This window comes from Eupeodes corollae, chromosome 1 (genome assembly GCF_945859685.1).
Source record: "Eupeodes corollae chromosome 1, idEupCoro1.1, whole genome shotgun sequence".
NCBI classification, from domain to species: domain Eukaryota; kingdom Metazoa; phylum Arthropoda; class Insecta; order Diptera; family Syrphidae; genus Eupeodes; species Eupeodes corollae.
This window is the reverse complement of record NC_079147.1, coordinates 122,809,428-122,836,668: the sequence shown is the minus strand read 5'-3', so window position 1 is coordinate 122,836,668 and position 27,241 is coordinate 122,809,428. Positions and strand designations below refer to the sequence as shown.

The window sequence follows — 27,241 nt, the reverse complement described above, 5'->3', positions numbered from 1 at the left end:
ATAAAATACTTTTTTATTGTTCAATTCAGAAAACATACTAACATAAGAATTTGAATTTTAAACGGGGAAATCCCTTCTTAAGTTTTTGTATATTCTATATGTTCTTCTATATGTTTTTGTATCCTACTTTTCTGTTATTAAAACGTTGTAGAAGCAACATTAAAGAGAGTTTTAAAAGTTTTTGTGTTTTAACTTAAAATCTAAACTAGAGCATTGCAAATTTTGTAATTGCGAGCTTTTAAAACTGTTATTCATACATTTTACTTTAAAAAACTGATTAACTTTGGGATAAAAGTTAAGGAAGTGAAATGTTTTAAATCCTTTATCCAAAGGACAACTCAGCGAACTAAAGTAGTAAGAGAATCATCGCTATAAATGTATTATTTATTTGGCGTGTCATTCAACACTAACTTTTATAGTTGCCGAATGTTCAATAATTTCATTCAATCTAAAAGCAATTATATTGTATTGAATGAATAAAAATTATCTATCTAACAGAAAAAATTGAGGCGAACATAGCTATAACACAAAGTACAATACTGGGGATGTGGTTATTCCTTACGTCATCAAGTGTTATGCGTTTGATTTTGATGTTAACTTCGTCTGGACGCGGACGGAAGCACAAACATTATGGTACAAAGTACAACACTGACAAGTGACAACAGAGATTTTAGATTCTTATCTACAAACAAACAACTTGATAAGTTATATTTAAACAAAATTCTCCTTATGAGGTTCTTTAGTAGTCGTGGTTAGTTTTAAATTTTAAATGAAAAATGTTGTCCGACGCAAGAGACGCGTTGTCAACTCCTCAATCTCTTGTACCTAGTTTCTTTTTTGGAAAAATATTTGATTACATATGCATACGCACATATATTTAAAATAATTTAAGCTACAAAATGTATACAGTAAAAGACATACCTCTAGATGTCGGATGATTCATTAAAATAGATAACGGACACTCATCATCATCGAGAATGTATTCCGTACCATCGAAGTTTACCTAAGTAAGTGAAATATAATTGTATTGAAATAGTGATTTCATAAACAGATTTATAATAAGAACATACCTGTACAAGGCAATAATTCAATGGATCCGATTTGTCTAGTCCATATTTATAAAGCATTTCTCTTACAACAGCTTGAGCACAGTCACGGATCGAAAGCAATAATGTTTTATAAGGTACGTCTTCGCATAAACTTTCTCCATATATTTTGAGTGTCCCACCAGTATCTGGTCCCCCATCTCGTGACCTAAACTGTTGCAGTTTTTTTTCAAGTTTTTGCTGACGTCTCCTTCGCATTACCGCCTCCGGATTAGAAATGGATCGTGTAAACGATGTTTCTGGTATTTCAGTGTATAATTGACTTGCATGAGTGTTTCTTTCCGTTTCAATTAGTGATTCCCAATTTTGCCATGAAAACTTGTCCTTTTTTTTTTTTTCTTTCTTTTCGCGTCTAGAAAGTTTTCTTTTAAAATTCGTGTGCGTATTTTCAATTGGCTATTTAAGAAGGGAATTATTTTTTGATATAATATCTATATCTATCATTGTTACCGTGGTTTTTTGCTCAACGTTTTTCAGTAAAAAACGTCCCTCTCTATCGTCTATATGCCAATTAAGCTGTACGAGAAGAGGTTTTTCATCTCGATTTAATTTTCTTTCTTCACCATTTGAATGAACTTCATATAGGGCATAATTTGGAACTGATAACATTCTCATATCTGGACGGAATTTTTCGATGAGCGTGTCTTAAATAGTATTCAAAAAAAATATATGTACACAAAAAATATAAAAGTTTATTATGTATGTTTACAAAGCAAATGTGATATTAGTAAACAGACAATTTAAAGCCCATTGTACGGTCGACGAACTTAAATTCATATAAATGCATAAGTATTACTATTTTTCCTTCTGAAGTGAACGTAAAGATTTTGGTTGTTATTGAGAGCAAATCGCTTTTTAGTGAATATCGTTAAATTACTAACACATTTTAAGATAAAGTCTTTAATTATGCAACTTAACTCAAGGGGTGTAAAATCCATAACGGCAATAAAACGCGTGTTTTGTTGGATATGCTATCAATAGTATAGTGATATTTTAACCGAATAACAAAAACAATAACCGCAGTATGAATACTACTGATAAAAGTTAAAGTAGAATCTTACTACCGATGGGTTTTTGATATACGAGTCTCGAATGGACCTTATGTGATTTCGTTCTTAAATGTTGGTACGATTGTTATTGCATTTGTATTTCGATGGCTGTGTTTGAAGAGTAGTTCTGCATTTGGAATCATGTGTTTTCCGTTACTGTTGTTATTATTTAGTTTTGTTAATGAAAGTGGACTAACTGGGCTTATTTTGCAAAGGAAAACAATGAAAAAGATAATTAAGTTTTGCTTTGTTTCCACCAAAGGTATATCTCAGTTTAGATTAAATAAATCTTTATGTCAAGAGGATTAAAAAATGATTAAGTTTGACAGCACCTTCAGCAAATGCTGTTTCGTTGTTGCTTATGAAATACAAGTGAGATAGTTTGATTCCTTACAAACGATGATCAACTGATTAGTTCAGTATCATATAAGAATATGTTTTTCTTGATTAAAACAAAACTATATCTTTTGTACACAAACATGCAAATAAACGGACCATAATACATTATCAGTAAAACCAACTCCTCCACGAAGGTTTTTCTTCAGAAATGTTGACTCGACTCCGATCCCCGACCGGAATCGAGTCGGTTCAAGCTTATTTCAACTCGATTTAGGTATATAACGAATTGAGGCGAGTTTTAAACTCGCTTCAATACAACATGTTAATGTAGTAGTAGAATATCAACTTCAAGATGTTTTCTTACCATTTCCTTTTGAAAATTTATTAGTTTTAATTAGTTTTTTTTGCTGAAGTTAATTTTAACTTTTGATTTTCCCAAAAAAAATGTTCAACGTATTTTTGTGGTATTCATTGGCAATCGGCTAACCGACAACAGTTAAAAAATTTAAATTTGAATTGCTATTGGGCTAATTGGTATTTGTCATTATTATTGCTTTATAAACACGTACATGCAATACATAAATAAATAAACAAAAAATGTCTCTTTGTTGTCTTCCTCCAACCATAGCTACTTTTGTATACATTCTTCTCTGTTTTGTTTTGTAAAATTGTCTTCAAATTTCCCCTAATTAAAATTCTCCACAAACTTTGCAGATTTAGTTAATTGATGTTTGCCCGGGTGTCGCTTCGTTCGTTGTTTGTATATATATTTGAATAGTTCTATCATGAAACACAAAATTTTGTTACGGAAGGTAGGTATGTATTAAGCAGAATTTTAACGACTTAAGTCGTTTTGTGAATGCAGTTAAGCTATGATTCAAGCTAGAATTAAACCGTTAACTTAAAGGGCCAACGCGTACGCTATGACGTCATAAAAAAATCTTATCTTTTTGTGTCAACTTTCACAGCGTCAATACTTAATTCGTTGAGTATCACACGATTTGAAAAAAATAATGTTCATTTAATTTAAGTGTGTGAAAGAATGCTAAAATTGGTACAATGTAATCATTTATTTATTTTATTTAATTCGTTAAAATCTAACGTTAACAATATTTAAAAAAATTTCTTATAATCTAATAATATCTAATATCATAATTTATATTTATTATACAATATTGTTGAAAAACATAAGTTTAAATTGTTTACATTTTATATTATCATTTACAGATTCTAAACAAAAATGAAATTCGTTATAAATTGTTATTAACTGATTGAGAGGGCTACATACACCATAGTTTGATCTGCTAAATATTTGAATAATAGGTTGCTGTCGCCTTAAACTTGCACGACTGAAACTGAAATTTAATTTACTTAGAACTGATGGTTATGATATCGAACCATTAATAATCCCAACAATAAAACAAAATTGTAAATACTTTCTGTGGTTAGTCAAAGAAGGGAGGCTGATCAAAGCTAGTCTTTGAGAATAAGGAGGAAATAGATTTTCCCTTGCCCATGGAAGAGACCGAAGACAGAAACGCAGAAACCTTTTTTGGATCGCTTCAATTCTTGAAACATGTATTGAGTAATAAGGTGACCATACCACACAGCCGTATTCTAAAATTGGTCTAACAAACGAAATAAATAGAAGTTTAAGAACATAAGGATCCCGAAAATCACGACCGAATCTTTTAATGAATCCAAGAACCCTATTGGCTTTTTTAATTATATAACTTAAATGATCAATAAATGATAATTTGGGATCTAGAATAATACCTAAGTCAGAAAACATAGAAACTTTACATAACGGACAAGAATCAAACATATAGTCGTACAAAAACGGAATTTTTTTACGTGTAAAACTCATAGTTTTACATTTGTCAACATTTAAAACAAGTCGGTTTTTATTGCACCATTCCCTAAATATTGTTAAGTCTTCTTGTAATAATAAACAGTCAGAGGAGGATTTTATACTTTTGAAAAGCTTAATGTCATCAGCATAAATAAGGACAGACGAGTTTTTTAAGTTTGAAACCAAGTCGTTAATAAATAAAACAAATAAAATAGGACCTAGGTGTCATGTCACATAATATTTGAGTAGTTTTTAGTTGTAGGTCTACAAACGTCGTCATTTTTATGTCAAAGAGTCAACGTGTTGACCGGTTACGTTACCTTCTAATATTAGCTTCAGACTTTTTTCTTTAATATTTTGCAATTTGAAACAACTGTGTTAAAATTGAAACAACAGAGAATTTATGCATGTGTACCTATTTGGAAACATAATTTTCTATATCTTATCTATCCTTTTGGAAGCAAAAAGGTCCAGAGTTTAAATCGGTACATAAATAAGCCTGTTTAGGTTGGCAGGTTGTTGAGTAGTGAATATTTTGGTAAATTGAAAAAAGTTGATCTCCTAATTGGTTCGGACGCTAACGCCCATCACACGGTATGGGGTAGCTCTGATATAAATAAGAGAGTTGAGTCCTTATTTGATTATTTACTAAGCACTAACCTACTCATAAGTAATATTGGTAATGAACCCACTTTTGTAACCAAGAATAGGAAAGAGGTACTTGATATTACACTCACCTCTGACTCGATCCACAATATGAATTCAAACTGGCATGTCTCAAAAGAGAATTCCTTCTCTGACCACGAATACATTCAGTTTGAGCTCAAAGATGTGGCAAATACATCTACGGGTTTTCGAAATCACCGGAGTACAAACTGGGAGCGATTAGGGAGGTACTAGCACAACTGCTGGATCACAACCTTCTTAAAAGCTCCTCCAGTAAAGATGAACTAGACCTTTCTGTAAATCATCTCACCGAAGCTTTAAATGAATCAATGAGATCTTCTGACTGGCACTTATACAAACAAGCTCTAAAGCAATATAAAAAAGAATTAAGGAAGAGTAAGAGGTCTTCTTGGAGAAACTTTTGTGGTAAAATAGAAAATACTTCAGAAGCCTCAAGACTCAGGAAAATTCTCTCAAAAAGCCCAACAATACCCAGTGCTTTAAAGACAGAAGCTTCTACAAGCGATTTAGTTGATCTAATAACGCGGGAAAAAAGGACTAGAGCTGCTCGCGAGCTCTACGAGCAGAAGAGGAGAGAGGAACACCGGCTTCTTAGATGGAAAAAAAGAGAGCATGAGAAGCGCGCGATCGAGGAGGGATGTCACAACAGAAATGAGGTTCGTAAATTTTACCAAAAGGTAAAAAAAAACCTCCCAAGGGTACCAGCCACGAACCGAAGCCTGTAAAGACGATCAGGGGAACATCGTAGTAGAACCGCAGTCGATGCTGAGAATATGGAAAGATCACTTCTCCAAATTATATAACGGCGATGACGAACCGAATTCCGCTGTAAGGGAGATAGAACCACTCAACCTCGGCGACGCAGATCAACAATTCCGCCTACCCGACCTTGACGAAGTGAAGATACCAATATCTAAACTTAAGTCAAACAAAGCTGCTGGAGCTGACGGCATAGCTGCAGGCGATGACTTTGTACGGAGCATGCACCAACTCATCTGCAAAATATGTTCGGAAGGAAGCATGCCCGATAAGTGGAATCTCAGCATAGTGTGCCCGATACATAAGAAAGGAGATCCTCTAAACTGCGCCAACTACAGAGGTATCAGTCTCCTTAACATTGCGTATAAGATCCTCTCTGCCGTATTATGTGAACGTCTGAAGCCATTAGTCAACAACCTGATTGGTCCTTATCAGTGTGGCTTCAGACCAGGAAAGTCCACTATCGACCAAATATTCACACTACGGCAGATCTTGGAAAAAACCCAGGAGCTTCAAATCGATACCCACCATCTCTTTATCGATGTTAAAGCCGCGTATGACAGCATCTTTAGGGAAGAGCTTTACCGAGCAATGTCTAGTTTTGGCATCCCTGTCAAACTTATCCGTTTGTGCAGAATGACGATGGAGAATGCACGCTGCTCTATCAAGGTTGGAAAAGATCTTACCGATGCATTTGATGTCAAAAAAGGTTTTAGACAAGGCGATGCACTGTCATGCGACTTCTTCAACATCGTTCTGGAAAGAATTGTGCAAAACTCAAGCGTCAACACTAGAGGCACAATCTTCCAAAGATCCATCCAATTACTCGGATACGCAGATGATATTGACAAAATTGGAAGATCAAAGCGTGATGTCAGTGGAGCGTTTTTGAGCATTGCGACGGAAGCGAAGAAGATGGGTTTAGTGGTCAATGAGGGCAAGACCAAGTATATGCTGTCATCAAAAAAGGACACTGAACGACGAGCGACGTCTTGGACAATACCTCACCATGGACAGCTATAACTTTGAGGTAGTTAAGGACTTTGTCTACCTAGGCACCGCTATTAATGCAGACAACGACACCAGCGCTGAAATCAAACGAAGAATAACTCTTGCAAATCGCTGCTTCTTTGGACTTAGAAGGCAATTGAGAAGTAAAGTCCTCTCTCGAGCATGTAAAATCACCATCTATAAGACACTCATCATCCCGGTTCTCATTTATGGCGCTGAGGCCTGGACCCTGTCAAAGAAAGATGAGAGCGTCTTAGGATGCTTCGAGAGAAAAATTCTTCGGGTGATTTTTGGTCCCGTACGCATAGATGGAGAATGGAGGAGAAGATATAACGACGAACTGTACGGGCTGTACAGCGACACTGACCTAGTTAGCAGAATTAAAGTCCAACGGCTTAGATGGCTAGGTCATGTAGAGCGGATGGACATCAACGCTCCAGCCCGGAAGGTCTTCGAATCCAGTCCCGAGGGACGGCGCAGTAGTGGAAGACCGCGACTCAGGTGGCGCACGCGGGTGGGAGAGGACCTCAACCAACTTGGCGTGAGAAACTGGAGACAGCTAGCTAGGGACCGAGCTGGCTGGAGACGCTTGTTGGTTGAGGCCCAGGTCCACCCCGGACTGTAGCGCCACCTTAAGTAAGTAAGTAATAACGCGGGAAAAACTGCAATGGGCCATAGACAGCTTTGATCCATATAAATCTCCAGGACCAGACGGAATCATTCCGGCCGAACTACAAAAATGCTCAGACATGATCATTTCACCATTGGAAATCATTCTGACATGCTGTTTAAGGTTAAGATATATTCCCAAAGCCTGGAGAATGGCAAAAGTAGTCTTCATTCCTAAAGCAGGGAAACCCTCGCACGTTAACCCTAAAGATCTACGACCAATCAGCCTATCATCCTTCCTTCTTAAAACCTTGGAAAGATTCATTAAAATTTACATCAGACATAACTTAAAACCATGTCTCATTTCCACAGCTCAACATGCTTACTCTAAGGGAAAATCAGTAGAATCAGCACTTCACTCGCTGGTACGTATTATTGAACATTCCGTCGAATACAAAGAATATAACTTAGTAGCGTTCCTAGGAATTGAAGGAGCTTTTAACAACGTCAGTTACCAGGCGATCACAACAGCAATGGATAAGACGAAATTAAGAAATCACGATTATAAGTCTCATGCTCAAAAGCAGGACAATAATTTCTAACACGAGAAGTTTTACTACCACCAGATCGGTGAATCGAGGCACTCCCCAAGGTGGGGTCCTTTCGCCTCTTTTATGGAACATGGTAGTAAACGACCTACTTACATAATTGGAAGCAGATGGTTTCAAGGTGATTGCCTATGCTGACGACGTTTGCAATATCCGTATCTGGGAAGCATCCCCAAATTCTCTCGGAACTCTTACAAAATGCCTTAAACAGGCTAACAAAATGGGCTAAGCAACGTGGATTGGACGTCAATCCACATAAAACAGAATTAATACTCTTTTCGAGAAGATATAAAATTCCTCAGATTAAACCACCCAAGATTAGAGGAATACAATTAAGCTTTTCCGACCAAGCTAAATATTTAGGCTTCATTTTAGACAAAAAACTAAATTGGGAGGCAAATATTGATGAAAGAGTAAAAAAAGGCTACTGTAGCGCTTTTTACTTGTAAAAAGGCCATAGGATCAAAATGGGGCTATACATTTCGGTAATCAGACCGATACTCATTTATAGCGCTGTCGTATGGTGGACCGCACTCGACAAGATGGTAAATCTTAATAAGCTCATCAAAGTCCAGTGGTCAGCAGGTATGTGCATCGCATAAGCACTTCGCTCAACACCAACCGCAGCACTGGAAGTTCTTTTAAACCTAACACCACTTGACATATTTTCCAAAAAGGTGGCAGCCAACTCATGTGTAAGGCTTAGAGCCACCTCTCAATGGACCAGTAACAATACTGGACATACTACTATTCTAGACAGTTTCAGATCTATCCCAGATCGCTTAGACTACACCACTCCAAAAATAGTATTCGGTAAAAGCTTTCATGTATCCATCCCTTCAATATCCTCCTGGGAAGAAGAGAGACCCCGGGAAGACGATGCGGTACACTTCTATACAGACAGTTCAAAGACCGATCACGGAGTTGGAAGTGGTATTTTTTCAGAACAACTGAATCTCAGTCTATCCTATAGACTTCCCAATCAATGCAGTGTATTAAAGGCAGAATTAATGGCGATTAAAGAACCACTATCCTGGCTCAAAGGAAAACGTTATATCTTGTAAGGATATACGAATCTTTTCAGACAGCCAAGCCGCTCTTAAATCTCTCGCGTCTGTCTCCACAAACTCTCAAACAGTCCACGATTATCGATCATCTCTAAATGAGATGACGGAACAGTTTAACATTCACCTCATTTGGGTGCCAGGCCACAGAGACATTCCGAGAAATTGCAAAGCCGATGAGCTCGCCAAAAACGGAACACTTCTGCCTAATGTTAGACAAAAACATAACATAGGAACACCACTTGCTACATGCAAATATCTTCTCAAGCAATATGCTCTAGAAACAACAAATGCTAGATAGTCACAGAGTACCACCTGCCTAGCAACCAAGCAAATATGGCCAAGTATTGACTTAAAACGGTCAAAAGGCTTGATATCACTGAGCAGACAAAGTATAAGCTCTACAATTAATAGGAGTAATAACGGGACACTGTCTCATAGGAAGACATGCTCTGAGGCTAGGGGTCTACACAAATGACTTCTGAAGAAGCTGCATGGACGAGTAGGAAGAGGACACAGTCCAACACCTTCTATGTACATGTCCAGCACTCTCCATTAGAAGGAATAACTTTCTCGGTAATCCCTTCTTCGATAACACCAGTAAACTGGCAACGATTGAAAAAAAACGTCTCTCTAACTTTATTAAAAGTACAAAATGGTTTGTTTAAGTTCATTACTCTACCATGAGTAACCTCATTAGTGGTATCACAATGGACCTTTGACTTGATTTTTGGTTGAACTTTCGGCAAGTTTTGTGTTTGCACATTGTAGTGTAGGTATACAAAAGGGTAAATAGGTATTGTAGGTATCGTGAATTCGCTGTCATATATTTTGTTTTCTTGATTTTTTTTTTGCGTACTATCACTCCTGGTTATTGCATTTTGTTTGTGATTTTGATCATGGTCAGCTGCTTTCCTTAGATAAAGGAAAAGGCAGAAGTCATATAAAAAAGGAAGGTAGGTATTTATGTCCTTTTTTTAACGTGTTTGTAATACACCAACCTACTTGATGGAATTTCGCTGTCACTTTATTCTTCGTTGCACAAAATTGTTTTGGAGATGAAATCATATTTTACTCTCAAAATTTTGGAGGTGACAAATTTTCAGTTTTTTTGATTTATAAAAAAACCGTTAAATGGATTTTTTCAAAAAATATAGTTCTTTGATATCACGTTACAATATATTATATAAAATTTAATTTTCAAAAAATATACTTCTTTGATATCACGTTACAATATATTTAAAATTTAATTCAAGTCTCTAGCGTTATTGGCTCGTAAGATCACCTATTTTTAAAACTGCTATGGTAAAAAAACACCCACGCAATTTTCTTGAGAGTCCTTTCTACATCTTTCTTCCTTATTATCTGTATAACAAAATTTATTTGAAATCGATATCTCTTCTAATTCTTCAGCAATTGACAACAAAAAAACGTCGCGAACGTACGTACGTACGGACGTACGTACACATGCACGCACATTATATCTTTCTAAAAATCTTTGATTTCGACTCTAGGGACCTTGAAACGTCGAGAAATGTCAAAATTTTCAATTTGCCAAATCGGACCCATTACAATAATTTCCTATGGGAACTTAAACAAATATTAAAACAAAATAGGTATTTTCAATAATTAGAAAATGTCGACCAACAAAAGAAATTCAAGAAAAAAACATCTCCATCGATAACAAAATACCCACTTGCTTTATAAAATTCGAACCATATGCAAAAGACAACAACAAATCTACCTAACTAGACATACAAAAAAAACCGGTTTATCATGCAACGTTGTTCATCCATATATCTTGTTGTGTGAATGCGTATACATATCTATTTCTTATTTCTTTGATTGGCTGCTTGAGTGCTTGTGCGGAAATATATCCCTCGCTCTGAGAGACAAAAAAGATCAAGAGGCAAATATAGAGTAATGTAACCAGAGAGAAAAAACTAAAAAAACATGTTTTCACCTCGGAGAGCAGAGAGAATTGAGACATTTGATATTTCTTTCTCTCTCTGGTTTTCACAAATTAATTCTAGCAAACAATCTTCGTTTGTCAATAAATTACGGTAAACGTTATACTTGAGATCGTGGTGAATTTGTTTTAATTTTCTGTAATGGTGTAATGGTCATCTTCTGATGAGCCCAACCATTGCACCGGGGCGAAACGCATATTTGAACACTATGCTGGTTCATTTTTATTTTCATTTCATGATTTTAAAAATAAAAAAATATTATTTTCATGATTTTAAATCATATTTATTAAAAATAATTGGTGTTCAGGAACAAACAATTCGACTGTTGACGGTCAAATATTTCAACTTAAAAAGTCCCTTAGCTAGGAAATAAAGTAAAAACAGCTACAATTTGTCTGATGTAAAGACTTGTAGCAACCATATAATTCACAGTAGCTATATGTAGCTCATATTATATGGAATCTCGATTTATTCGAGAAAATATGCGTCAAGACAAGGTGTAATGGTCATCTTCTGATGAGCCCAACCATTGCACCGGGGCGAAGCGCATATTTGAACACTATGCTGGTTCATTTTTATTTTTATTTTCATTTCATGATTTTAAAAATAAAAAATATTATTTTCATGATTTTAAATCATATTTATTAAAAATAATTGGTGTTCAGGAACAAACAATTCGACTGTTGACGGTCAAATATTTTAATTTATCTGTGTTTACAAATTTGTCGGTCTTGAATTATGTTGGTAATTTTTACCTAAAAGTGGTCATGTTTACTTTCAAATTTGGACACAAACTTTTTTTTAGCAGTGGCAGCCGTCGGTATACCTATCGTCCACTTGAATTCACTTTCGTGTCCCATATTGAGGGATTAGCTCTACTAAACACGAACACAAAGTGAAGCAAATGCGGAAAAAATACGAAGAAAAGGAAAGACAAACGCCAAAATCATGCAAGGAATTGCTTGTACGTGTATGCCGAGACAGATTTATTTCTATTTCATTTTTATTTATTCGTTTCTCTTTCGCACTTTATTGATGCAAGGGAAAATATACTTACTTACTTACTTACTTAAGGTGGCGCTACAGTCCGGGGTGGACCTGGGCCTCAACCAACAAGCGTCTCCAGCCAGCTCGGTCCCTAGGTAGCTGTCAACAGTTTCGCACGCCAAGTTGGTTGAGGTCCTCTTCCACCTGGGTGCGCCACCTGAGTCGCTGTCTTCCTCTACTGCGCCGTCCCTCGGGATTGGATTCGAAGACCTTCCGGGCTGGAGCGTTGATGTCCATCCGCTCTACATGACCTAGCCATCTAAGCCGTTGGACTTTGATTCTGCTAACTAGGTCAGTATCGCTGTACAGCCCGTACAGCTCGTCGTTATATCTTCTCCTCCATTCTCCATCTATGCGTACGGGACCAAAAATCGCCCGAAGAATTTTTCTCTCGAAGCATCCTAAGACGCTCTCATCTTTCTTTGACAGGGTCCAGGCCTCAGCGCCATAAATGAGAACCGGGATGATGAGTGTCTTATAGATGGTGATTTTACATGCTCGAGAGAGGACTTTACTTCTCAATTGCCTTCTAAGTCCAAAGAAGCAGCGATTTGCAAGAGTTATTCTTCGTTTGATTTCAGCGCTGGTGTCGTTGTCTGCATTAATAGCGGTGCCTAGGTAGACAAAGTCCTTAACTACCTCAAAGTTATAGCTGTCCATGGTGACGTTTTGTCCAAGGTGTCGTCGTTCAGTGTCCTTTTTTGATGACAGCATATACTTGGTCTTGCCCTCATTGACCACTAAACCCATCTTCTTCGCTTCCGTCGCAATGCTCAAAAACGCTCCACTGACATCACGCTTTGATCTTCCAATTATGTCAATATCATCTGCGTATCCGAGTAATTGGATGGATCTTTGGAAGATTGTGCCTCTAGTGTTGACGGTTGAGTTTTGCACAATTCTTTCCAGAACGATGTTGAAGAAGTCGCATGACAGTGCATCGCCTTGTCTAAAACCTTTTTTGACATCAAATGCATCGGTAAGATCTTTTCCGACCTTGATAGAGCAGCGTGCATTCTCCATCGTCATTCTGCACAAACGGATAAGTTTGACAGGGATGCCAAAACTAGACATTGCTCGGTAGAGCTCTTCCCTATAGATGCTGTCATACGCGGCTTTGAAATCGATAAAGAGATGGTGGGTATCGATTTGAAGCTCCTGGGTTTTTTCCAAGATCTGCCGTAGTGTGAATATTTGGTCGATAGTGGACTTTCCTGGTCTGAAGCCGCACTGATAAGGACCAATCAGGTTGTTGACGAATGGCTTCAGACGTTCACATAATACGGCAGAGAGGATCTTATACGCAATGTTAAGGAGACTGATGCCTCTGTAGTTGGCGCAGTTTAGAGGGTCTCCTTTCTTATGTATCGGGCACACTATGCTGAGATTCCACTCATCGGGCATGCTTTCTTCCGACCAAATTTTGCAGATGAGTTGGTGGATGCTACCTACCAACTCATCGACTGCTGCTTTGAATAGTTCGGCGGTGATGCCGTCAGCTCCAGCAGCTTTGTTTGACTTAAGTTTAGATATAGCTATCTTCACTTCGTCAAGGTCGGGTGGGCGGAATTGTTGATCTGCGTCGCTGAGGTTGAGTGGTTCTATCTCCCTTACAGCGGAATTCGGTTCGTCATCGCCGTTATATAATTTGGAGAAGTGATCTTTCCATATTCTCAGCATCGACTGTGGTTCTACTACGATGTTCCCTTGATCGTCTTTACAGGCTTCGGTTCGTGGCTGGTACCCTTGGGAGGTTTTTTTACCTTTTGGTAAAATTTACGAACCTCATTCCTGTTGTGACATCCCTCTATCTCCTCGAACGCGCGCTTCTCATGCTCTCTTTTTTTCCGTCTAAGAAGCCGGTGTTCCTCTCTCCTCTTCTGCTCGTAGAGCTCGCGAGCAGCTCTCGTCCTTTTGTGCAGCGCCGTTTTGTATGCCTCTTGTTTCGCTGCGTGAGCTTGCCGGCATTCGTCGTCAAACCACGGGTTTCGCTGTGGTGGCCGTGTGAAACCTAGCACTCCAGAGGCGGCATCTCTGATGGCTGCAAGGCAATGTTGCCACTGGTTTTCAATGCTTAATGCAGGAAGCATAGGACTCCTTAGGAGGTTATTAGAGACTCGATCGGAAAAGGACATGGCAGTCTCTTGCGATTGTAGCCGTCTAACGTCGAATCTTCTCACAGTACTTCCTTGTTTTGGCTTGGATCGGGATATCCGTAGCCGTACCTTGGCTACAACGAGGTAGTGGTCCGAGTCAATGTTGGCCTCTCGGAATGTTCGGATATCCTGGAAACTGGAGAAGTGTCGTGCGTCGATCGCAATGTGGTCAATCTGGTTGACGGTTGATTGATCAGGAGATTTCCATGTCCCCTTGTGGATATTAAGATGCGTGAACTGTGTACTAGCTACCAGAACGACGTGCCCCGCAGCGAAATCGACCAGCCTGAATCCGTTGTCGGAGGTAGTGTCGTGCAGGCTGTATCTCCCGATTATGCCACCAAAGATGTCTTCTCTTCCTAGCTTGGCATTAAAATCTCCTAAGACAATTTTAATGTCATAGCCAGGGCACTGCTCATATGTCTTGTCCAAGAGCTCGAAGAATATGTCTTTGGTGTCTTCATCTTTCTCCTCTGTTGGGGCATGCGCGCATATTAGGCTTATGTTGGCGAATTTAGCCTTGATGCGGATTGTCGTGATGCGCTCGCTCACACTGTTGAAACTCAAGACTTTTTGCCTGAGCCTAGTTCCAACAACAAATCCACACCCAAATAGACGCTGTCTTTGTTCTCGGTAGCAGTCGCCGTAGTAGATATCGCAGTCTTTTAGTTTGCGTTTACCCGGTCCATCCCATCGCACTTCTTGGATGGCTGTAATATCTGCCTTGCAGCATTTTAGGGCTTCCGCTAATTGTTCGGCTGCACGTGGTCTGTTAAGGGACCTAACATTCCACGTACATATCCGAAGTTCGTTGTCCTTATTTCGTTTGCGTGGGTTGTCAACAGTGAATCCGTCCGTATCCGAGGCTTGTTGTTGCTTCGAAACTATGATGTTTTTACGTGGCCAGGAAGTCACCCCGACGGCACAACCCCCAACCTGGAGGGCCAGATCCTTAGTATAACTCCAAGGAAGGGGAGCCGGATGAACCGCTCCTTATAGGCCTGGGCTCCGAATATGTCGAAGAAGCCCTATAAGGTGTTTACTAAGTAGTTCGACCTTACTGGAACTGTAGACGCCACCGTTGATTCTATCTCGAGAATTCGTCCGCTGCCGCCTGGATAAGGAGAGGTGCCTTAGTGGAAACACCTCTCCCCCCCTCTCTCGTTTGCTGCCCCCAACAACTTTCCACTGGGGTTGGAACCCAATCTCCAGTTGAGGTACTAGGCACCCGATGTTCACCGCGGGGAGGTGAGAGTAGGAGTTGATAGACAGAGGTGGGTTTTGAGAAAAACCTGTGGACGCTTGTGTCCTCTTGAATGCACATGTCTACCATTTGAACAAGGGAAAATATGCGCTGTGTAATTCCGGACTAAGTCAATAACATACAAGAGAAAAGAGAAACGTCAAATAGTTGCAGTGAACAAAAACACTGTAGTAAAGATATAAATCCTCGATATCCATATTGGTTTGCCTACAATCTAAACCGGAAAGCGGACTCAAACTCATATAAGTATGCGTGTGATATCTGCTTTAATTTATGACATTTCCCCTAAAAACTCAGTAGTTTATTTAATGTGTGCGTGAAAACAAGTCAATCTCGCTCGATGAATTCGTCCACATTACAAATACAACAATGTTAGCAAATGCGTTTTGGAAGGTGATACGTACGAAGGATTTATATCTTAATATAGTGTTTTTGGCACCGAAAATTTTGCTCTCCCATGTTGTTATTGTAGCATGCATCTAGTTTCATCGTGTAATAGCAGACATATACCGCGTTTACAAGGAGAATTGAATCCGAATTGAATCAGGATTTAGCGCCGTATAGACCTGGATCGAATCGAAATAGGATTACTCGATTCGATCCCACTTACCGCGTTTACAAGGAGAATTGAATCCGAATTGAATTAGGATTTAGCGCCGTATAGACATGGATCGGATCGAAATAGGATTACTCGATCCGATCCCACTGAAAGAGGTGAATCGAATCGAAAATTTGTTTGTAAACCTGAATCGGGGAATCGAGTTATTGGTGTGTGAGGTCTTGCTTGTGTGCGTGCGATAAGTTTTTTCTATCTTGTTTGTTCTAAGCAAAAATATACTCCATTTAAATGATGTATTTTTGGTTATAAGCTGAATTTAATTTGGCGCTCGTCTTTGTGTTGAGAGCATTGTTTTAAAATTTAAAAGTTATTCACGTAGCAGTAAGCACACAAATACAACCCAAATGTCATTTCGATTCCATTTGAATTCGATTCCTGGATTCAGTGCCACCATATACCTGGATCGAAATCTCAATTCGATTCGATTCCTCGATCTCCTCTTGTAACCAGGGTAACTGAAAGAGGTGAATTGAATCGAAAACTTGTTTGTAAACCTGAATCGGGGAATCGAGTTATTGGTGTGTGAGGTCTTGCTTGTGTGCGTGCGATAAGTTTTTTCCATCTTGTTTGTTCTAAGCAAAAATACTCCATTTAAATGGAGTATTTTTGGTTCTAAGTTGAATTTAATTTGGCGCTCGTCTTTGTGTTGAGAGCATTGTTATAAAATTTGAAAGTTATTCACGTAGCAGTAAGCACACAAATACAACCCAAATGTCATTTCGATTCCATTTGAATTCGATTCCTGGATTCAGTGCCACCATATACCTGGATCGAAATCTCAATTCGATTCGATTCCTCGATCTCCTCTTGTAACCAGGGTAATAGCGGTTACATACAACCGTTAGAAAATTAAATTTGTTTTGATCAAATAACTTTGCTAGGCTTGTTATCGGTTCAATGTTAGCGAAAAGTTATTAATAAAAAGATAGGAAAAACTAGTTTATATAAACAGAAAATCACATTATATTATGAAACCAAGTTAATTACATATATATATTCGCCCCTCCCTGCATTACAAAACATACACAAACAAAACATTTAAAAGTCTTACATTTGATTAACAAATTACATTGAAAAATAAATATTTTATATGCCTAATTTCAATTGTATTTAAGTTACTGTTTATTTTATTTCCTGTTTGAAATATTATTGATTTTATGTTTCAATATTTATCTGTATAAAAGTTTGCGTTACCTATTACATCAGCAACAGTCGCATCAGATGCAACACGAATACACTTAGTTGCAACTTTCTCTCCGGCATCTTGAAAGTAGAACCTCATTACGCCATGAAAAAGCAAGTTCTAAAAAAATATAGCATACAATCAATTGTTGTTTGAAATTATGAGTCACATACCTCATCTGGCTCCGATAAGGCAAATAGGTCGAGGCGGTTTGAATTCCATTGCTTAATAACAGATCGCACAGCTTCTCGATCAAGAATTTCTTTTCGACTTGTCATAGTAACTAGAAGAAAGTAATTTATAAATGTACCTGAGTTTGTTAAAATGGATGTATAGATGTGTGTCACTATTTCACGAAAGAACAATTGAATGAATAAAAACCATAAATATATCTTATAAATTCTTTTAAGCTAAACCCGATTTTAATTGAAAAAAAAAACGAATTTTTATAAAAGTTGTTTGCTCTATATTGATATTATTGTATTCCATACTTAATCCGGAACTACAAAAAAACCATACTTTGAATGTTTTTCAATGTATACAGATAACTGTAAGGCTGATGAACTCACCAAAAACGGTACTATAAAGCCCATCCTACCAAGTTTGTCAAATGCTGGCATACAAATCTCTACTTGTAAACTGTTGCTAATGCAAGACGCTCTGGCAGGCACCAGGTGGAACAACATCACCATGTGTAAAGTCACAAAATACACCTGGCTAACACTGGATTTAAAACGTTCAAGTTGCTCGCTTCCTCTAAGCAGATCACATATAAGCTCAACAATAGGTGTCATAACCGGACACTGTCTAATATTAAAGCGCGCCACGAGACCAGGCGTCAAATGACTTGAAGAAGCTGTATGGACGAGGAAGAGGAAGAAACAGTTCTTCATCTTCTCTGCACATGCCCTGCTCTGGCTCGGAAACGCAAGAATTACCTAGGAGAATTCTTCTTTAACGATCTAAATCATATCAGCATAATCAGCCTCTCACTTATACAGGCCTATTCTGCTATTCATCGGGGGGAACTTTACTTGAATTTTCACTAATCATTATGCTGCCGAATGTGTGTATGTCGGTAGCGTCGGTAATACAGCACGGTATTCTTCTATTCACGTGAAAGCATTAATTCTATACAATTCAGATCCGCATATAAAATGCAGCGGATTTTTCATTTGATGTCTGGTTTGTTAATTTTTGTAGGCAAAATGTAAGTGAAAATTAATTTATTGCTAAATTTAGAATATTTTGTTTTATAAATAAAAGAATATTAACATTTTTTAGGGAAGGAAGACACTTCTTAACATTTCTCCAAAGCTCTCTGTTTGAGGATACTCTTATTCCTCTGCTTACAATTAAAATAAAATGTCAAATACTACTCATTTCCAAAAATTGTACATATTATTCTGCTTAGGTGGATTGATTAAACTTCATTTTTGTATGAATCAAAACCATTTATCCAACATTCGCATGAACAGCTGTTTGTTTGGATGTCAAATTGTTTTGGGATACTTTAGTTCACCCGATGGATAGCAGAATGCAAAGGCAGTGTGAAAAGGAATTGAATATGCGATCCACGTGAATAGCAGAATAGGGCTGATAGAAAGATAACACATGTCGACATTACATGCTTATCCCCTGTTTTGAAAAATTAAGCATCTGGGCAAATTTTGGATGATCTCCAAAATGGCGATTGTTTTCAGTCACATTTCAGAATACTTATCAGTTTATAATTCCTCAGCCAACATCAATAAAGAGGCTGCTCGCATCCACAAAACCATTCGAACTGCTACAAACATACACATGTATATCCCTCACAGTAGGAGCAAAGAATAAAAAAGAACTGTTCAAAGGTAAAACCCAGAACTGTATACTTAAGGAAATGAAAAAGTAAAAGCATGGTTTACTAAGAAATATCCAAATCATACAAATTTAATGTTCTTCAAAAAAACAATTCCGTAGAGAACTGAAACCTGCAATGCAAAGAGCTTGGTATATGAAATGGAATAGTAATACCATGGAGTGGAAAAAGAAACGTTTGGTCACACATCAATGAACTATATCTGCAAAGTTTGTGGAGAATTTTATTTGGGGAAAATTTGGAGACAATTTGATAATACAAAACATTTTCGTGTTTATTTATACATGTATTGTATGTATAAATCAAGGATAAAGACAAATACCAATAAGCCAAATAGCAAATCAAATTTAAATTTTGTAACTGTTGCTAAACAAGCAGATTTCCAATGAATAGAATAGAAATACATTAAAATACCTATTTTCAAAACAATGTATCTATGTATGCATCTAATTATCCAGTTGTGGGGGGGGGGTTATATGAGTTTCCTTTAAATTCCTCAAACTAGCCTTCAATTCCATCTTAGTTTTATGATACACATAAATAGTGAAAATTAAAGAGATTTGTACGCATAGGAACTGTATGGCAAATATTGCATTCGTAAAAAAATTAGAATCAACATGACTTTACTATGGTAGAAAAGTCGACAAAAATAGGTACCTCGATTCCGTTCATCTGTCTGTTTGTCAGCCTTAACCATTGCGCCGATTGTAGTTAAGGTTTTCAGCCGATTAGCTTAAGGCTTTTTTTTCATTTTTTTAAGACGAAAAATAACAGTAGTCCCTTACAAATTGCTTGGTTTTAATTCGATTTTTTTTTCAAAATTGAACTGATAGATATTTTTAAAACTTTCTCTAATTTTTTTTCTTAATTCGGCTTTTCTTCTACAAGAAAAAATATTTTGATATTGCTCCAGAAGGGTACCCCTCATAAAACCGTTATTTTGTTTTTAAGTTTTCTAAAGAACTAATCGACCGATTTTAATAATCTTCTCTTTCAGTTTTAAGCTCTTGTCAATGATGATTTTTGATGATAAAATAAGTTTTTTTTATTATAATAATAATAATAATAATAATAATAATAATAATAATAATAATATAAATAATAATAATATAAATAAAAATAATAATATAAATAATAATAATAATATAAATAATTTTTTTTAAAAACTTAATATCTCAGAAAGGGGTGAATATTTTTTAACGAAATTCAAATGTAAAATGTATATTTAAAAGGACCAAAGGCTGCATACCACAAATATTTTAAAGGCAAAATTTAAAAATTGTATATACATATACAAATTAATTTAAAAAAACCCGCTCCAATGATTTTCGAAAAAAAAAATCATTTAATCTTGGTTAATCTACGAGAAATAAAATCGCAATTAATTTTTTTGAGAAAAACTTATTTTGCAGGTACATTTTTAAATCTTAAAATATAGGAAACATTTTTAAACTGACGTTTTTGAAGAAATTAGAAAGTTCTAGCGTCCAAGAAGTGCATTATATTTCTTTCAAAATTGATCTTCTGTTGAATAAAACGTTAATTTTAAAAAATTTAACAAATCTACTTCTTGAAGTAAATTTGCTTTAGATGTTCTAGAACTGAGATTTAAACACGAATTTTAAGAATTTAAAGTGGTAAAAATTGACTTTCGACTAAAAATCTTGCTAACAAAAAAAAAAAGATTTTGAAATCAAATGCAAAACATTGTTGGTAATTTTTTATTAATTAACTTATTAAAAAACACAAAAACAACAAAAAATTATTATAATAATAATAATTGTTTTGGCTTAATTATTGGAAGAACAAAGAATAATAGTGAATTCAAATTATTTATCTCACACAAAATATTGTTATGAATATTTTGTTAAAGGTCTAAGGAAGACAAATCGACCGACGGGATTTGAAGTTATCAGTGCGGGTCGCATCCCAGACGCTGACCGTCATGCCACGGGTATTACGAAATGTAGGTATTGTGAAAATTAAATTTCAACTATTTAAGATCTCATGCATTTGAAAATTTTAATCAAATCTAAAAAAAAAATTTACATAGTTCAATACGTATGAATATCTCTATGACAACACACACAAAAACGTAAACAAATATATTAATTTTTTGTCTCCCTTATGGCTGAAACACATACACGCTTCAGCTTCGGCTTCGCCTGACGTTTACGAGTTCAGCCATAGGAATTCAATGCATGCTATCACAATAGAGCTTCGACCTCACGTTTCGTTTGACAATCGTAAGGAAAAGAACGTAATGTAACGTAATGTGACTCCAAACGGAAGCTCTAGTTCAATTATCTGAACATTTGCTTTGTCTGACAGCTCATCAGCTGTAAAAAAATGTCAACAAACAAAATATTTGCTCTTTGAAGGGATGAAATAATAGAAATGTCATTCAAAGCAACCTCGAAGCAAGCCTAACGTAACGCAGACGAAGCTGAAGCTGAAGCGTGTATGTGTTTCAGCCATTAGTCTCTTGATTTCTTGCGAGAGTGAAAATAAAATAACCAACTCTTTTCCTTACTTCAACTTTCCTACTCAAATCTGGAACTACATTCGTTGTTTGAGTGGTGAATACACCCAACATAATATTGACGTCATTGAAACATCCACATAATATTTCCAACCCTACAGAGGATTGCCTTCTTTAACATTCCGAGTTATTTTGCTTTTTTCCCACTGTATTCGATGTTTGGTGTTTTTTGTATAAAATCATATCTGTTCCAGACATTTCTCGCACAAATAGTTGGTCAAATGCCATATTTGAGGAGTGGGGATGAAATCCTCTCAGAGAGTAGCAAACGGTCTGAAACGGTTTCCGCACCAATTTGCACGATTTGCAAGTTAGACGCCGAACTAAGCGGTTGTGTTTTTCTGTGCTGTGAAATTATATCAACGTTTGAAAAAAAATTAAGCGAACAAAATCTGTTTGTGAGAAAATGGCGAATAATAATTATTCGCGGTTGAATGTACCGACGCAGAGTGTGGTATTTTGACCTGTAACGTGGCCATAAATCAATTTTGTCACCTTTCACTCTCAGGATTAAGCATGTCTACCATAACATGTATATATCCAGGCTACTGTTTAGTTAAGTCGATCTATAAATTCGTCACCTCCGTTCGCGATACAATCAATAGTGTATTTTCTAAGTGTTTTTTTTAAATCTTAAAAGTGACTTGTGAAAAAATTTGATATGGATATCGTAAATCAAGGTATGTTCAATATTTTAAGCGAAGACATTTTTATATATTCAACTTAAGTTCTTCATATCGATGAGTTAAAGGACGTACTTACAAAATTTGCACTTTTTCCGTGGTTTTTACCAAACATTTGTGTTTTTTGAATATTGGCAACACCCCGCAACAAAATATAAATATATATATATAAATATTTTTTATATTATTCTAGATGACTCTTATTCCATCTTGTCTTTGACCAGGAAACAGCTCCATGAGTTGGTAAGAGGAATCTCACAAAGGCTCCTTTACGGTAAACTTAAAGATTTGGATAAAAATGTATGGATATCACAAACTGTCCCCCAGAGAAAATAGATGAACTTACAAAAATTATCAAGGCTTTCAAAGCAGACTATGAACGGAGATGGCAACTCTGCAACTGCACAGAAAAGAATGAAGAGGAGCTTAGCGAAGAAGTAACACTACCTGTTGGCATACTTCCTGAAAAGTCTAAAGGTCGCCTAAGTAGCGTTCGGGCAGTCAAGTGAACGAAAAAAACGTCGAAAAACAGAGGAAATTCGAAACAGTGTGTCTTTTGATGAACTGACATACGCAGCACAGATGAGTCAACGAGCAGCGGGAAATATTGATGTCGCAAAAGTGATAGAGGTTTCGACCCAAACTCCAACCAGGACTATGAAGTTCCGAAAAGCAGCTGCCATTAGCAGTAAGATCCTGAAAACTGAGAAACACACTCCTGAAAACGCTTTGAGGATATTCGTACGAAGTGATTCATCAGGCCAACAAAGATATATATCCGTGCTATACCTACGTGTATAATGCTAAACAGGATTGTTACCCACCAAAAAGGACATAACCAATGAAGAAATCGAATGCGTTGAAAACCAGGCCCAAAATCTTCAAGCAACAAAAGTAAGCGACAATATAAAGAATAAATAATAAAATAAAAACAATAAAATTAAATTAATCCTGGTCATTATTTATTACTTGCTATAAAACAAAAGTTGCGGAAGGCAAAACAAAAACGGATTAATTGGTTTATTCAATAATTGACCTGTGCTCTTAAAATATACAACTAATCTACATCTCGAATTCTTCGTATTTTGGATTAAGAGGGTCGCAGGTATTTTAGACTTGGTTACCTGGGACATACAATTTTGGAATGAAAGTTGAACACCCGGATTAAGAAAATTCCACTATCTTTCAGTTTTTTTTCTAATTCTCTTATAAACTATGACATCATCGGAATGAGGTTTTTTGTATTTGACTAAAAATATATCAGGTCATTGAATATTGACAAAAAAATGTCCTTGATAAACACATTTTTTTTTTAAATAACTTAAAAAACTGAAAAATGTTTTTTTTTTTCTCTAAATTTCAACTTTAAAACTTAATTTTGCACAAGCTATTTAATTAAACAACGTAAATCCAAAAACAAAACAAAGAATAAAACATTAGCTTTACAAAAATTAAAGCGCAGTGTTGTACGTGCTTTTTTTGATTTTTAATAATTTGTTTTCTTTGGGCTAATCGGGATGGACATTTAAATGGGTTTTACTGTACCTAAAAATGAAAATTTATCCTTCCAAATAACTTTTTAGTCATTAAATTCAGAGATGGTATTCTTCTCACGTCGCAACTAATCAACGAGGAAGATAAAAAAAAATTTCAAATAATCTGGAAAGAATCCCGTGTACGGATGGAGACGCCACAGTCGAAGAGTACGCGGGCACGTACACATCACGATGCCAGTGTTTTGGCAACCAACAAAAAGGTGCGAGGTAGCTTACAATTGCCTCTTAGTAACTGTATCAACATCGGGACTGCAAACAATAATATTGCATGTATTACGGAAGAAACGCTATACAAGCTATTGGAAAATAATAGAGATGTACACGCAAATTTTAGCGCGTTAAATGCGCCAAATTTATACCGACACGGCAGCAATTGAAGCACCTAAGAACGCAAATTATTATGCTCTTCTGGCAAATTCAGAAAATGAAACGGTACAGAGTACTTCCAAATCAAGTTAGGATGGCAACACGGCTAATGTATTCAAGGATGGTGTGAGTTCCAGTAAATCAACAGCAAGATCAATCAACAGAAACGAATGAAAGTTCCTGGGGCCTTTCAATCTTCACAAAGGACTTAACTTAGATAACATTAAATTCGTATCTAACGGTTTTTGCCGTTTTAAAATTTTTGTAAGGGGGGTTGAAGTACATGGCTTTATCATGGAGCATTTCAAAAAACTTAATAATTAGGCTTTTTCTTTTACTCCTAAGGAGCATATAACATTTAATTTAGTACTTAAGGGACTCAGCGGCAATTGTTCGCCCGAGGAGATACATCAAGACCTGCTTAGATTGAACTTCTCTCTGAGGGTGGTGGTAAAAAATTTCAGACCAAATGGTCTAGAGAAAATGAGATTCTCTTGAATCTGTTTCTTTGTGTCTTGGAGGACAGGGAAAGTGTTTCAAAAATTTAAAAGATTGCACAGAATGCAATATGATTCGATTAGGAGTTCTGGTATTCGACAATGTTTCAGCTGTCAAAGAATTGGGTTATTTTTGCGTTGAGAGTGCTTTATTTGAATAGACCTACTTTTCGCGTGTCCTGTTCTAAAAATATATTTTTGAAAATAAAGGCAAGATTAAGATCTTTTATGAAAAGTAAGATTCGTCTGTCTTTACCTGCATTTTTCCTTAATACAACCTATTTTTTTTCATGCATTTTTAACAGAATGTGTTCAAATATAGAGCTTTTGGGGGTATGGTTGTCTGCACCATCAATCAAAGTAACATATGTTTTGAAGTTTTTGCGAAGAAAATTAAATGTAGAAGGTATTTGGACAACTTTCTTCCTTGTGCCCAAACATGTATAAACGCTGGCAAAAGGATGAGAAATATTTTTTTTTTAAAACAATGACTGGCTTGACCGACCACATACTTTTCCCATGAAAATTGGTTGTCTTCAGAATACGTCCAAGAACCACCATTCGGAAAATAAACGCGGTAGACCAAACAAAATTTTTGAAGCATGTTGCAGCAAAACAAAGATGCAACAAGTTGATGATTTTATCAGAACAAGGTCTGTCAAAGAATTAATGTATGCAATACATTTATCAGAGCTAAATTCATCAACTTCTGCTCATTGAGATGAAGAAAAGAAAATTATACCACCTTTCATTATATCTTGATGTCGATATAACAGAGAAGCTATGCAATATTTAGAAAAACTGTTAAAGCAATACACAAGGTCTCTTTTCCGAGCAACTACGCATTAAGACAAGCAAAAAAAGGATTCCTTACAAAATGTACAGCCACGGAAACATCAGCAGAAGTTGATTTTCAAGACTTATCTAAAAAAAAGTAAGTATTGATAAGGAAACACACGCTAAAATGATCTGAAAATGGGGCTTCGATGGTAGTGGCAACCATAGCGCTTATAAAATTAAAGGGCCTATTATGGATCACAACTCAACTTAGTTGAGTTGTAATCAAGACAACTCAATTTGAAGACAACTGCAAAAAAAAATCGTATTACGTGAGACAACTTTTTTCAGTTGAGTAGACCAAATACGTTGCCTACTTTTATGTGCTTGTTTTGTGTCAAAATCAGCTGTGTAAAGTAAAATACGTAGGAATTTCAAAATTTTGAATTCAGTGCAAAATTTTATAAAAAAGACAAAATAATAGGAAATGGAGAGTTCTATTGATTTGTTTCTTGGAAATTCGGAAGAAGAAAATGCTCTAAATGTTGCGCTGATGAGAAAAAATATTCGAGATCACTCCAATCCATTGGAACTTCCAAACAAAAAGTATTATTTATAAACAAATTCTTTGACGAGTGTTGATTTTAATGTCTTCGTTTTGTTTCAGATTTATAAGTTATTTTAGACTCAACAAAGACGCATTTTTGTATGTGCTAAATGAAATCAAAGATCATTTGAAACAACCACAGCGTTCCTCCGCAATCCCACCAATTCTCAAACTCTGCACTGCCCTACGTTTCACGGCAGAAGGAAGTTACCAAAAGTGCAGTGGTAATGATTTTAATTTAGGCCTTGCTCAGCCAACAGTTTCGGTAGTGTTAAAAAAGTGCTAGACGTAGTAGAAGAACGTATCTGTCCACAATGGATTAAGGCTCGTATGACAAATGATGAGATGAATTTATCAAAAATTCATTTTTACTAGAAAACCAGATTTCCTGGAGTAATAGGATGCATCGATGGAACTCATATTCGAATCATAGCACAAAAAAATGGTGGTCTTGATGGTTGTCCAATGCTATTCAGTTGAACAGCTATATTTTCCCATTCTTCGTCTTGGGTTCTTTTTGTGGAACCGAATTGTCCCTTGCCTCTGGCCAGCTCAGGTTTCTGCTGTAGAACCTCAATCAACCTCTCGAATTGGGCAGGTTTAGTTATTTTTAATCTAAAAAATTATTTTCTTACAGATGTTTATATTACAATTTGTAAAACTTACATTTGTTTCTCCATTTTCTTAAAAAAATTGGTTTTCAATGAACTGTTGATGCCTACAGTTATTTTTTTGTACACACAAATACACTACACAACTAGTAAATATCAGTTGCTGAATTTTGACAACAATCACAACTGAGAGACAACTCAACTGGCTTACATAATAACCCGAACACATTTAAAAAGTCAACCATTTTTTAGTTGACTACTGGTTGACTTGTGACAGACAACTAGTTGTGATCGGTAATACCGATTGCCGGATTACAACTCAACTTTGTTCTAAGTTGTCTTACATAATAGGCCCTTAAGTTTGACAATCCTGAAAACACGGACTAGTATTTTTTCTTAACAGCTTTCGACCCATTAA

At 36.3% G+C, this 27,241-nt stretch overlaps 1 protein-coding gene and 1 long non-coding RNA gene across 9 annotated transcripts in view; one reads left to right on the top strand and one right to left on the bottom strand.

The window, feature by feature from the left end:
• LOC129942264 (afadin) overlaps positions 1 to 27,241 on the bottom strand; it is a 223,760-nt gene that overhangs the window by 185,560 nt on the left and 10,959 nt on the right. For all 8 annotated transcript variants that reach the window (XM_056051122.1, XM_056051128.1, XM_056051127.1 and 5 more), the window contains 5 exons: positions 17,497 to 17,606; positions 17,335 to 17,443; positions 1,557 to 1,750; positions 1,071 to 1,502; positions 922 to 1,003 (listed from right to left, as the gene is read on the bottom strand). In XM_056051122.1, the coding sequence (XP_055907097.1) occupies positions 922 to 1,003; positions 1,071 to 1,502; positions 1,557 to 1,750; positions 17,335 to 17,443; positions 17,497 to 17,601 (922 nt within the window). In that variant the 5' untranslated portion in view covers positions 17,602 to 17,606. The remainder of the gene's footprint in view (positions 1 to 921; positions 1,004 to 1,070; positions 1,503 to 1,556; positions 1,751 to 17,334; positions 17,444 to 17,496; positions 17,607 to 27,241) is intronic.
• LOC129942270 (uncharacterized) lies at positions 23,158 to 26,493 on the top strand. Its single transcript, XR_008781010.1, has 2 exons — positions 23,158 to 26,211; positions 26,273 to 26,493. It is a non-coding gene; the product is annotated as an uncharacterized LOC129942270 (long non-coding RNA).